Below are 13,658 nucleotides of genomic sequence, written 5' to 3'. Positions count from 1 at the left end.
TGCTCCAAAATCCTAAAATGACTAGCAATCCGTTATCGGAGCACTCGCCGAATTGGCAATACCCGAGTGCGGGTATAAATAAGCTTACATGCCACCACATAGACTGCTTTTCCATACCTCCTCAGTCCATCGATTTTTAGCTTTTTCCCACTAACGTGGCACTTTTGCTCTTACACAAATGTTACCAAAATGGAAAAGATACAGGCTCTAAGATTTGTATGCAATGATTATAAAATATCCAATGAATATCTTTTAGGGAGAGAGAGAGAGAGAGAGAGAGAGGGAGTAAAATTGCCAACATTACGATTAAGAAGAGTTCGAAACATGGCCATAGAAATTTTCAAATTATAATTACCTACCATTACCTGTTCTTTTATATATGAATATTGGAGAAAATTCAAATATCTCATTCAGGTATACACATATTTCGCAGATACCTGAAGTAAAACCTACAAAAAAACTATTTTAGATATGCGGCTCCGGTTATATGGATTGTTTTCAAACCATTTTAGAAAAAGTGTAAAATTTGCGCAATTCGAAAACTCGTATTGAATGGAAACAATGTAGTTTTAAGGTTTCTGTCAAATAAGATTCTCTTGGTCTTTATCAAATAGACGATTTTTATTTGAGCACATTTATACTATTGCATAATTGTCATGAACCGTTTTTACGTGTTTTGTTAACGTTACTTGTTTTACTGAACAACACCAATTTTACTTGCGTTGTTGGGGCTATTGAAGCAGTAGTCTGGCATGGGTAATTGTTATCAAAAACATTTCAACTAAATTTTGATTATGTAGTTATCTCTTGAGGACCGCTTGAAAAATAGGATTCATTTAAATCTCTAAGGGTATGCTAGCGAGATGTTGGAGCGCAGAATTCCGATATCTCTCTTGGATTCCCGCATACAGCCAACCAGTCACTCCCAACACTGCAATCGATTGTTCTGTGAGGAGGATTCCATCTGATTCTCGCTCGGCTTAACAGAAAGGTAGTTAGCATTTATTTTGCATAGGAATTGCCATGAATCTCTCTCGAGAGGTAAGAAGCGTATTGTTTTATTTCAACTATGTGTTTACATTTTCAATATTGATTGATGCTCTCTGTATTATCTTAAATGTTTACATCAAGTTGATCAGCAGTTACGTTTGTAAACTCATTCTTGAACATACTTGTTCAATTATATAATTGAGAAATTGCTGCTCTCTATGGAAACATATTCAAATGAAACAAAACTCGCACATTTTTTATTTCGATGTTAATGTAAGATTTGGCAGAAACGCTGAAACACCAGCCATTTTCTTCAATAGAATTACTTCATCCTAAAAATAGTTTAATTACTTCGTGCTTAGAACATTTTCCAGTAAAGATTAATATCAGCCATCTGCAAACGTTCCCAGGTATTTAAGAATTAAATATATTTTGCAACCGATAATAAAAACAAACCAAACTGACACTAAATTAACTTGTGTAGGTATTATTTTGCTTTTATATAATATTATATGTTTTGTAACGTTATCAACACTTTAGACTGAAGTTTAACATCGTACGTTCACATTTAATATGGTATATATATGTTAATGATTGACTTTAGTTAAAAATTCAGAGTGGTTGATTTGCTCGTTTAGAGTGACTGATTTTTGTGGAAGTGAATTATTTCCTGTTTCTTCCTATGGCCGATGACTAAATTAACTTACCAGTAATTTGCACAAGAAACAAAAGAAACACGACGTGCTCACAGAAAGAGTTTAACAGGTAAACATTATCTATATTTTATTGAGAAAAACAAATTTCCGCAGTCCTACGGTACAGGAAAATGAGGTCCCTGATAAATCGCAATAACCGGGGAGATGATGATTTCCCTGGCATATGTAACCAGCTGCTTCTTGTAGAGGACCCTTCATTGGAGGTTTAAGGTGACAGCAGACCTCTTAATGAAAACGGCACGCACATACTTTAATTTTAAAGTCAGAATGGTTGATTGGTTTATATAGAGTGACTGGGCCGGGTATAGAAATTAAAGTGTATGTGTTATCTTGCGTGTGTTTTGCTTGTTTGAACAGTTGCCTTGTTAACTTTGTTAGCTACTAGAATTGTCCCCGTAGTCTCAACTCTTGTTTGTCACTGATCCATTCTTCGTTAGCACTGTAGCAGATGGAATAAGAAAACCTCTTTGCAACACGCTGACATACATAGTGAAGTCTCAAAATCTATAATTTCTTTATTCTGTAAATATATGTTTTTTTATAAATTTTGATCTTACTAAAGTCAACACATTTGTATGTTTCAGAAAGGATATAGAAGCTGAGTATTTGCTTCATTGTAAGGCTGTTATATATTTAACCGATCGGTGAACTAAGAGCTGCATTTATCGAGTGGCATAACCACGAGTGAACTATTACTTTAGATGTTCAGGAGGGGGAATATATTGTGATCTTACACTGAAACAACATATTTTTTCTCAATAAAAGGCCTTATAAGGGTATTTAAATGATGTCGGAAATGGTGTCATTGAAATTGCATTCAAGCACTGCTTGATTTGGAAGTGAGAGAGGGCTTAAATTTCAAAACAGTGAAAAAATATCAATTTTATATTTCACGGTCGTTTTATTTCACAGACGAATCTCTATAAATAACCGACAATAATATATGAACGTATATACGCCCTATATATACTCTTGATTGACAGCCCTGATGCGCGTTATTCATTTATATAAAGTCATTAAGCGACGTATTAACCCCCATTCTTTATAGATCATACACATTTAGAGATAATTGTTACGTTTTATTAGATACAAACATTTCTGGACACATGAGCTTTGAATATTAGGAAGCTTCGTATGAGTTCTGTGGGGGAAAATTGATTTAAGCACGAAGAAAAATGATGGTGACAGTGTCTCCATGGCGCTTGTGTATTTTAGATTTTATACTCCCTTTATTGAAGTTGATGTTTCGTCAGTGATGTCTCTTGTTTCTTCCCATGACTTATCCAAACGTGCTTTAATCAGTAATTTGCACAAGAAACGCATGTTCTCTGAAAGCGTGTGTAGTTTCACAGATAAACATGATTTATATTTTATTGGGAAAAACAAATTTCCACGATCCTTGAGTATGGGAAAATGAAGTCGCTGATAAACCGTAAATACCAGAGAGATGATGATTTCGGCCTTGCATGTGTAACCAGCTGCTCATTGTAGAGAACCCTTCATGGTCGTATACAGCATGTACAAGAGTTAGAAGCCTTATTGCTGAAAAGAGACTCCAATACTTTACAGTATATTCATCTAAATACTTTAATGTTGAAGTTAGAATGGTTGATTGGTTTATTTGGAGTGACTGGGTATGGCAATTACAAAGTAGACTAAAGTGTGTGTATTGTCTTGTGTGTGTTTTGCTTTTTTAAACAGCTGCCCTTAAACGTTCTTATCTACTGGAATTGTCCCTGCAGTTTCAACTCTTGTTTATACTGTTCCATTCGCCGATGGAATAAGAAACCTCTTTGCAATACGCTGGCATACATAGTGTGGCCATGCAACCAATCTATAATTCCTTTTTACTGTAAATTTATTATTTTTGATCTTACTAAAATCAAAACTTTAGTATGTTGCAGAAAGGATATAGAAGCTGAGTGTTTGCTTCATTGTAAGGCTGTTATATATATAACCGATCGGTGCACTAAAATTGCATTTCAAGAGTGGCGTTACCACGAGTGAACTATTTCAGTAAATGTTCAAAAGGTGGACTTTTTTTGCAATCTTACACTGAAACAAACAAGTTTTCTTTCAATTATATGCCTTATAAGGATGTTACATTTAGAAAAAAATCGGAAATGACGTCGTTGAAATGGCATCCCAGCCCTGTGCACGCTGACGTTTGATTTGGAACTGAGAGCGGGCTTAAATTTCGAAACAGTGAAAATTATCAATTTTATTTTTCACTGTAATTATATTTCACTGATAAATCTCTGTAAATAACCGTAAATTTATGTACGCCGTATATATACTCTTAACTGACAGCGTAATACATCTATATCTAATCATTAAGCCACGTATAAGCAACGATATTTATATATCACACATTTAGAGATGATTGTTACGTTTTATTAGGTACAAACTTCTCCCACCCCAGATAAGTAGATCCAATAATTTAACCATGTTTGCCCACGGGTGAAGATAAATGCCCGTATGGAACTCCTTTTTAATGGTCATCACATTGTAATTACCTCCCTTGTTGAAGACTGTCGTCTGTAGCATCGTGGAAACCTTGTCTTGTGGCAATATTTAGAACGATAAATAATTATTTCTCGCTTCAAATGTCACCATAAAACAGTGTTCACGCACCTTTTAAGAATAGTGCTTCACTTTCCTTACAACTATTGAAAGAGCGATCTGAGTATTAACATAAGCTGAATCACTACGCGCATATCCATGACAACCACGTATTATCGCATATCTATACGCAACTTTTTCACTAAGCACAAAATACATTTTTACTTTATTCTGTTTAACTGAGGTGGGAGAAAAAGCATCTACCATAGCCGTTCGTGTAAGATAGGTTCATCCTGACCCTCGCGCAGGATGTTTTGCGGAAACTCAGTAAACATCGTTTCCGCAAAACACCATACGCTCGGGTCGGAATGAACCTATCTTACACTCTCGGCCATGGAAGATACTTATAATCTCTGGACACAGGAGCTATGAATATTAGAAAGCTTCGTATGAGTTCTGTGGGGAAAATTGATTAAAGCCCGAAGAAGAATGATGGTGACAGTGTCTCCCTGGCGCTTGTGTGTTTTAGAATTTATACTCCCTTTATGGAAGTTGATTCGTCAGTGATGTCTCTTGTTTATTCCATCAAAACGTGCTTTAATCAGTAGTTTGGACAAGAAACGCTTATTTTTTTAGTGTGGGTAGTTTCACAGACAAACATGATTAATATTTTATTGGAAAAACAAATTTCCACGATCCTCGAGTATGGGAAAATGAAGTCGCTGATAAACCGTAATTACCACAGAGATGATGATTTCGGCCTAGCACGTGTAACCAGCTGCTCCTTGTAAAGAACCCTTCATGGTAGAAATACCGTTTAAAGCATGTTCAAGAGTGAGCTAGAAGACTTATTGCGGAAAAGGCACGCAAATACTTTACTGTATATCAATCTGCAATTGGTTATTGCTTGTCATTAATTTCACAATGAGATATAAGTTTGTATTCGATATTCTCACTAGGAGTCCATTTTGATTTTGCTACGAAAGCAATTAGCAATTAATTCATTAAACGGGCAAGACGAATGATAGTATCTAAGATTTTTTCGGTGGATCTCTGATGTTCAATTAAAACATATTAAACAGACTGAAAGTTCAATATTGGTTTCAACTTCATAAATTTACATGCTGTTTTGAAGTTAATATATGTTTCCACATTTATAGCTAAACTAAATTAAACCAAGATAGTGAATATCACATACCTGAGATGTAGGTGGCCTCCATATCTGCTCCGCAATGAATTACCTCAGGGACAAACACGGTGTTATGGCATGGGCTTTCTTCGGGGAATAGCGCTGCTTCTCAATTCTTCATCCACACTGACAAGTGCCTCTATGTGGTTCCTGTCATTGCGGTAATAAAAGTTTGTAACCGCATACCAGGAAGAAAATGACGCCTCAGATCTGGGTTACAAATTTAAGAAAAAAATCTACATTGCAAGTCTTTCATAAAATACCATTAAGTTGCCGCAACACAAAGTTTAGGAATAGCGCCCAATCAAAACATGTAAGGTAATTTCTAGGCGTTCTCAGTCTATACAAGACTATTTGGGTTGCAACTGATCTTTCTAAGTGAATTGCAAATATCAAAAGATACATTCAGTATCCTAGTAAATACCTATATTCATGTGTTTCTTGTGCAATTTGTCAGCTGCAGTAGACTTTGACTTTCCGTCCTGAATAGGCTTAGCTTGTTATTTTGTCCACCCCAATACTCTCATCTGGTGACGATGAATTCGCCGGTGAATTTTCTTAGTCGGGTCAGGGAGCTTTTCCAGCTTTTTCCAGTTGATCGTATCAGATGGTGTAAACAAAACCAACTGTCTACTGCATCTAAGCTCTTCCTGATCTGATAGTTAACAAACAGACATATCCGGAATTTTTTAGTAAACAATTTGATCGCTGCCAATCCCTGTTTCATGGGTTAAAAAACTACACTACCACGGCGCTCAAACAATCTGAGCTATCCAGGCGGCTGGTTCTCCTAAAAAAATCTGAAACATTTGTTTTGGTCAAGACATACGGGTTTAAAGTTTACTACAAGGCGTATCAGTGGACGGAATTAAAAACGGCATTGACACTCAGGTCAGAATTTTCCATCTGCACCGAAAACACATGCAATATACTTATATTCTGCATAAAGGTGTTTCATACCAGGTGACAGAATTTTTTAACCCCACCATGGAAAATGGGTCAGGCGAAACAATGCGTCAATCGAACAAATCTTAACTTTTCCGCATAAATATTAATGTATGTTCTTTGGATCTGTATGAATATGAATGTGATTAAAATAAGTGCGCGTCATGACGTCAGAGGAGACGCGCTCGCTTTTTTCCATAAAAAAGTGCAAAAAATGTGTTTCAATCGTCACAATACTCATAAAACTCATACTAATAATGTTCCTTCGGTCAAAAAAATATATTGCAGTGTTGCATTGAAACAAAGGATATTACCCTCCGTAAAATCAAAAGGTAAAATGTACCAATTACCATGGTGCACTTCAATTTACCACTGTAGAAGTTCAAACAGGTATCGCCCTCGTTTGAACCCAGATATCTATGAAGTAATTCAGGAAACATTCATTTTATATTGTTTGCGATAAGTGTTTCTCTAAATCAAATACAAAACATACATCTGCATTTGGTGTATATATCCTATTGTTTATTAGAATCATTCTCCAAAGACAATTAAGCTATTATTTTAAACAGCACTTGAGGCAGGATCGACGAGAGAATGCAGAATGACAGAATAAAATGCTAAGAAATAATAATCTTTATATCATATTTTGCTATATGATGTTGCGTAATCTGTTTAGACATTTTGTTCACATACCCGGGGCGTTCGGTTCGCAATGGAACGTAACTGTCATCAGATTTATAGTCTTATGGGGATATCTGCCGTTGATGGAATGTCATTGCCAAGTTTTCGTAGCCCACATGTACGCAGATAATAAACATGTCAATGGCATTAGACAAACACTTATACAACAACGTGTTGTAAAGGCGATCGACACATTCCAATTATATGTGGTTCCATATCATAAGTATACAACACTAATACAGCCATAATCAATGTTATTACTTAAACCAAATAAATATAAACTAAATTATATGGTTTGTTAGAAACCAAAACTGTGTCCTTTCTGAGAGGCCATGAGAACATACCCCTGTTGGGACTCGAACACACACACAGACTCTTGGGTTTAGGTGAAAGGTGGACACCTCGTACACTAGACCAGTATCACTCTCATTGTTGCATTTGCAATGCCTACTGGATGTCTCTCATATTCTTAATGTTTGAAACAGACGCAATATAATGTTACGTTGGCAATATGGTGGCAAACATGTTAAAGATAATCAATTATGAAGTGTGTTTGATGTTTAACGAATTAACTTAAACGGCCTTAACTGATTTTACATCCACGCATTTCCCTTCGTTTCACAGCATTATTCATTTAGAGCCACCATACCCATATATTAATGCAAAGTACCGAACAAATTTAAGAATCAAACCATGTTGCATATGGTCGTTGACCCTTTAAAGTTTATATTATGTTTTGGCTATTTACAATACTGTTTGATTTTTAAAGAACAACAACACGAAAACAGTAAAAAGTCCAGTAAACTACAATTAATACAATTCTGATTGATTAATGAAAACTGTGTGTGTCGTAATGTCATAAATGTCGTAGTTCGTTAATAAAACGTGTCTTTACAATTTCAGAGAAACCTTCAAAAATGTTTTGGCATCAGTTGACGAGTTTATTTTGTTAAACGTGCGGTTTTATAACCCGGAGAGATGGCAGTCCACGTGTCCCAGGATGATCGCTCTGACTCAAGCACAATCACCCGTGATCGACTTTACATCAGTCCTACCAACGCGGAATCCCGCTATCCCGGTACACCTCGTGTCAGCATTACGTGCTATCCAGGGTCACCACGCGTCAGTGTTGGTTACCACGGTAACACATCAATTCCCAGTCTTGACGCTCTAAGCTTAAACAAAAATCGCCGAAGAAGTACTATTCATTCGTACAACCTAGTGAACTACTACGCCGCCCTACCACAGGATTCAAGCAATAATAGATCAATTAGAGCGATGACAGAGAGAAAAGCATACAAGAATATAATTGTATTGGGGCTGTCATTCATGTTTGTTCACACCGCCTTTGTGTCCATTCTTAGCCTTCAAAGCATCATGAACCCTGATGGAGGAATAGGTGTTGTTTCAATTAGCTGTATATACTCAACGACTGTTGTATCATGCCTGTTAGCACCTCTTATAATAAACACAATTACAACCAAATGGACAATGATAGCGGCGTTCATACTGTTCACAGGTTATTTTGCGGGGAACTTTTACCCGAGTCAATTTCTTCTGATACCTCTTGGTCTGCTGCTAGGTCTGCTGGGAGGTCCATTGATGGCTGCACAGATGACATACGTTACTACAGTCGCGTTAACGTACGCTAATCACGCACTGGTGTTAGACCAAGAGAGCGTCGTTAATAAGTTTATGGGAATATTCTGTGCTTTCTACAGAAGTAGCTACATCTGGGGAAATTTGATCACAACATTAGTCTTATCAAGTAACCAGACACTGCGTTTTGTAGATGAGAATACAAATAATTTTTTGACACCAGGGAACTTTACTACCATCGAATCGAATCCACAAAATATGTCAATGCATTGCGTTTGTGGGTCACTTACCTGCGATGTTAACGAGTTCATAAATGACGGGGAAATGTACGACATAAACAGTAACCCATATTTTCATGAAACCGAAATACCAGAAGACATTAAATTCATGCTGCTGGGTATATATCTAGGCTGCGGCACAATGGCTGTGGTTATTCTTATTGCACTGCTTGATGGAGACGTTGGTTCAAAAAGAATCAACAACGACCTGAAAATCACGGTAAAGGAACTTTTTCTATCAACCATACACATGCTGAAAGATTCCCGGTGCCAGCTGCTGATCCCTCTTGTTCTCTTTGTCGGTCTGGAACAGGGATTTATCTTTGGAGATTTCACCAAGGTAATTTTACTAGTATTACATTATATTTAACTTATAAGTTAACTTATTTTTCCTGTAACTATAGGGGGTCTGAATACAAAACTTTCATAGGAACTGTCGAAAGTCGTAAAAATAATACAGAACATTAAATTTAACGAATTATGATGCCCATTTAAAGCATTTGTATATTTACAGATTTAAGATCCGTATATTTTCATAAATGTATATAGGAAACTGTGCAGACATGTCCACTACCGAAACACGGCGTTATCTGATAAATTCGTAGTATTCGTATGATTCGTGTCATATTTACCTGGCTACATTCAGCTATCGAGGACATGCATGCACTTATATCTTATCAGAGTCAGAGTATTACTTTTACATATTAGAAACGGATATTTAATGTTAGAAAGGTTTGCCTGTTAAATTTTATCTCCTGGATAGTAATGGGGCTTTCTACAATAAATATAAGGAATATATTTTATTAGCAAATGTTTTAAATTGTTTTGGATATACAGTGTAGCAGTAATCCTAGCTGTCGTGCTGTTTCTTCTTCATGGAAGTCTACAAACATCAATGTACAGCCATTTGTTTCATTATTTTGCCATTGGCAAACATGGTGAACTCCTGCTGGAAGTCAAAATGTCATTGACATGTTTACGACCTGTGTGCCCTTTAATAGTATACAACAATTAGCTTCTTTACATCGTGAAATAATTTCATGATAATTTATCAAACTTATATTCAAGAGAAATTGCTGGACCATTATGTAATATAGCAATCTTCTCTGCCGGTATAAAACAAGGTCAGGCCACACCAAATTAATGTTTAGTTCCTCGGATTTTTGCAAAAAAAAGATGGAGCGAGCGAGCGATAAAAAAAATAACAATAAAATTTTGACAGTTTTCATAAAAACCGAAGCGAGCGAAGAGCGAAAAATATATATTTCCTTATACTCAATATAAATAAGAAAGATTGTTCAAAATAATTGCCCTTAAACCCATTTTAATGCCATCTTGAACTGAACCTCTTATGGACATTTGGAAAATGTCGGAATACATACTATTTATTCATCCGTGTTTAGTACAAACATTATATGGATAAATCTAATTTCTTATATAATTAAAACGTACTTTAATATGACGGTCATTCATAATAATAAATAACCCTGCTTTTAGAAAAAAGTTTAAAACGACTTACATAAATCTACCTGAATCAGTTTAACATCATATGCAACTGTATTTAGACATAACTTGGGATTGATTTTGGATTTGTAAAAAATGATCACCTACACAGGCATCATCAAACATCAGACTCCATATAACATAGACTAAAGTTTGTTTTTAATATCACAGGAAATGCAATGACATGTGCTTATTAAAACAAAAAGAACAAGGGTATTTTTCAGAGTACTTTTTTGGGTTATTTAGATGTTTTTATGCACCAGCCAATTGTATATGCCCACCCCCCTGAGTCCGGAATAGCGGGGACTTTGACTTCCGGTCTCTCAAAACCCGGGTAAAATACCCGACCTGCTGGGACACACTGCTGGTCAAATCCCTGCCAAATGGCCCCGCAACCTCTAATACCTATGTGAGGCCCATTCCCGACTATTTTCAATATGAAGACAAAACCTCATTCACTAGGCACTGCGGGGCCACCTGAAAGGTAAAAACACAGCCCATTGCCTCGGCTGTCCCCGGTATACCCCTGGAACAAGGGCGAGGGGTGGGTGGGGCAGTGGTTACAATTGACAAGTGCATTACAATCCCGGATTATGCTGCAAATAAAAACAAAATATAAGGTGATAAACTTAGGTTTACTTATGTTGAAGTATATCCGGACCAGTGTTTATATCGCTATTTGTGAAAAGATATTTGTTCAAAACTGTTGTTTTGTTAGAATTTGATCAAAAATGAGCCTGATACATCAATTTGGACCAAACAATGACTCTTGTTCCAGTTAAGTTGACCTGTCATCTTCAGCATCGTCGAAACGAGGTTAAAATTTGGTCCCTTGTATTATGACTTGAATAAAATAGTACTAAGTTGATCATTCCGATTTCCATTCAAAACGAGTCACTAATTACGCAATATAATCGCTACCAGTCTCAGATACACATGCTTTATTGCATAATGATTGATTTAAATAATGATCCTTTAGTGCATGAAACGATCAACAATGACTTCAAGCATGCTCAAAACATATTTATTGTCAAAAATAAGATTTAATTTCCAAACTTCGAGCCACATTGTTTATACCGGAAGCCGCCATTTTGATTGAATTTATTGAAACCCATGCTAAACCGATCGATATACAGTATAAAAACACTACGCATCGGTAACTTTCCTTTACAAAAACACGAAAACTAGTAGAAAAATTATACTTGATTATTTTTAGCCTTTTAATAAATTATTACCTGAAAAAAATCTGCTTGGCGATCAAAATGGAGGTGCGGGCGCACAAATTTTTATTTTTTATTTTTTTTACATTTTCAAAAAAATAAGAGCGGTAAATCCGCGGAACGAAATATCAATTTGGTGTGGCCTCATGTGTAATTACACATGGTCATGCACTTCTGAAATAATATTCACGCATTTGCATATTATATGACTCTGCAATAAGCATACCATTTATCACTTGCAGTCATTCGTGACCTGCACAATGGGAGTGTACAGTCTGGGGCCCATCATGATGTGTTTTGGTGGAGTCAGTGCCCTCGCTTCTATTGTCATAGGTATATATTTAATGCAGATCATCTATCTTTACCAGTAAATAAACGTAAACTAACGTAGTTGTTGTTGCTACAATTTAACATACTATCATTGTATTTAACGCTGTTTTTATCATTTATAAATACCAATTGACCATGGTGTGATGCTAAGGCCCCATGTTTTGGCGTGCTTTAGGCTGCATTGCAAAACACATCAAGAGGTTTGCGTTCATCACAGCGGGAGCGACGTTCAACGTGGGCCTGCTGATCGTCCTGTGGCTGTGGAATCCTCAGCCCGGGGATGTTCCAAACTTTTTTGTCGTGTCCGCATGTCTTGGTCTCTGTGATGCCATATGGCAGACGCAAACATACAGTGAGTAATCAACTCTTTGTTGTTTGGAATTTTAATGTAAATTTTATCTTTTGTTTACGTCATATCTTTTTTTTCGTTTTTAATCTTTGCCAAAAATGTAGACTTAAATACGTTTTTTCGCAAACATGATGTCGTTTAAGTTTATTTGTTTGAGTTGCTTTATTTTCTTCATGTTTTTTTCTATTGTTGAAACTATTTCTATGCAGATAAATATGTTATGAAGAGACTCACGAACATGTCATACCATTTAACTTTACTGTCAACAACACCAGTTTTCATGTTTACCGTTTAAATGTGCGTGATTTTACATATATTGCAGCTTTATTTGGAGTTTTATTCGTGGACAAACAAGAAGCAGCGTTCGCTTCCTACAGGATGTTTTACGCAACCGGATGTGCAGTTTCATTCGGATATTCGTTTTTCCTTTGTGTGCAGACGAAAGTGTACATATTGGCGGGAATGTTGTTCCTCGCTCTCTGTATGTACAGTATCATTGAAATGAAAGTCCAACTTCAGAGTCAGCATATTAAAGATATTGTTGCCTTTTAAGGAGCAAACAGAACTTGGTTACCATGATTGCAAAGCCATATTTGCCCCATGACATCTCCTGCAGCTGACATCGGAACTACACAGTGTTAGTCTTGTATTATATTGTTTACTGCTGGGAGATTAATATAGTATTATACCTAAAAGAGATATTGAATGTCGTTTATGTTGTATCTTTGTTTTATATGATGCTGAACTGTGTTGTTTATTTTGTCTGTTTTTGCTATTGTTGTTAACTATTTTACAAGTATAATCCAAATATACGGTTAATGAATATTTTATTTTGTTAAACCAGCAACCTCTAAAGAATATTTCACAACCCTTTAAATTTAATTAAAGAAATCTGTTGAACGGAACTTCTTATTGCCCCGTAAAAATGTTTAGCATACATGGTTTGTTATTGTGTTGTACAATCTAGGCCATATCTGGTACTGTTAAGGCTCAAGGTACAACGTTCAACCAGGTGTTCATAAGTATAATTTAAAAGTAAAATAAGAGAGGGGCGCCATTCTGTTAAAAGCGCATTTTTGTTACATTACACCATGTCAGCCTTCACGAAATAATCCTTTTGCTTTTTATATTTACTCATTGCTCTTAAATTATAAAACACAATACGTCTAACTCCATCCTGGCTGTCCCAGGTGTGAACATTGTTAGACAAGATTCTCAAAGTACTATAAAATATTTTCCATTGTTTAATTATCATAATATCAAACTTATTCTTCCAAACTGAATCTGTACTTCGTA

The 13,658-nt window shown here is 36.0% G+C and overlaps 1 protein-coding gene across 2 annotated transcripts; it reads left to right on the top strand.

The window, feature by feature from the left end:
- Nucleotides 1-858: 858 nt before the first annotated feature.
- Nucleotides 859-13,187, top strand: LOC128231873 (protein unc-93 homolog A-like). 2 transcript variants are annotated; one of them, XM_052945121.1, is made up of 5 exons: nt 859-991; nt 7,987-9,300; nt 11,926-12,016; nt 12,189-12,365; nt 12,685-13,187. In XM_052945121.1, the coding sequence occupies exons 2-5, from the start codon at nt 8,062-8,064 to the stop codon at nt 12,912-12,914; spliced, it is 1,737 nt and encodes a 578-aa protein (XP_052801081.1). In that variant the 5' UTR covers nt 859-991; nt 7,987-8,061; the 3' UTR covers nt 12,915-13,187. The 2 variants fall into 2 exon arrangements, with proteins under 2 accessions (XP_052801081.1, XP_052801080.1); XM_052945120.1 differs by having other exon boundaries at nt 932-1,041.
- The last annotated feature ends 471 nt before the right edge of the window (nt 13,188-13,658 follow it).

Source organism: Mya arenaria, chromosome 4 (genome assembly GCF_026914265.1).
Source record: "Mya arenaria isolate MELC-2E11 chromosome 4, ASM2691426v1".
In the NCBI taxonomy this organism is placed as follows: Eukaryota; Metazoa; Mollusca; class Bivalvia; order Myida; family Myidae; genus Mya; species Mya arenaria.
The sequence above is the reverse complement of the archived record's forward strand: the minus strand, read 5'-3'. Positions and strand labels throughout refer to the sequence as shown.

Excerpts from the sequence above, each read along its gene's own strand:
- LOC128231873 (XM_052945121.1), top strand. The coding sequence starts at position 8,062 with ATGGCAGTCCACGTGTCCCAGGATGATCGCTCTGACTCAAGCACAATC. Across the intron at positions 12,017-12,188 it reads CCTCGCTTCTATTGTCATAG|GCTGCATTGCAAAACACATC; the intron begins GTATATATTTAA and ends GGCGTGCTTTAG. Across the intron at positions 12,366-12,684 it reads ATGGCAGACGCAAACATACA|CTTTATTTGGAGTTTTATTC; the intron begins GTGAGTAATCAA and ends CATATATTGCAG.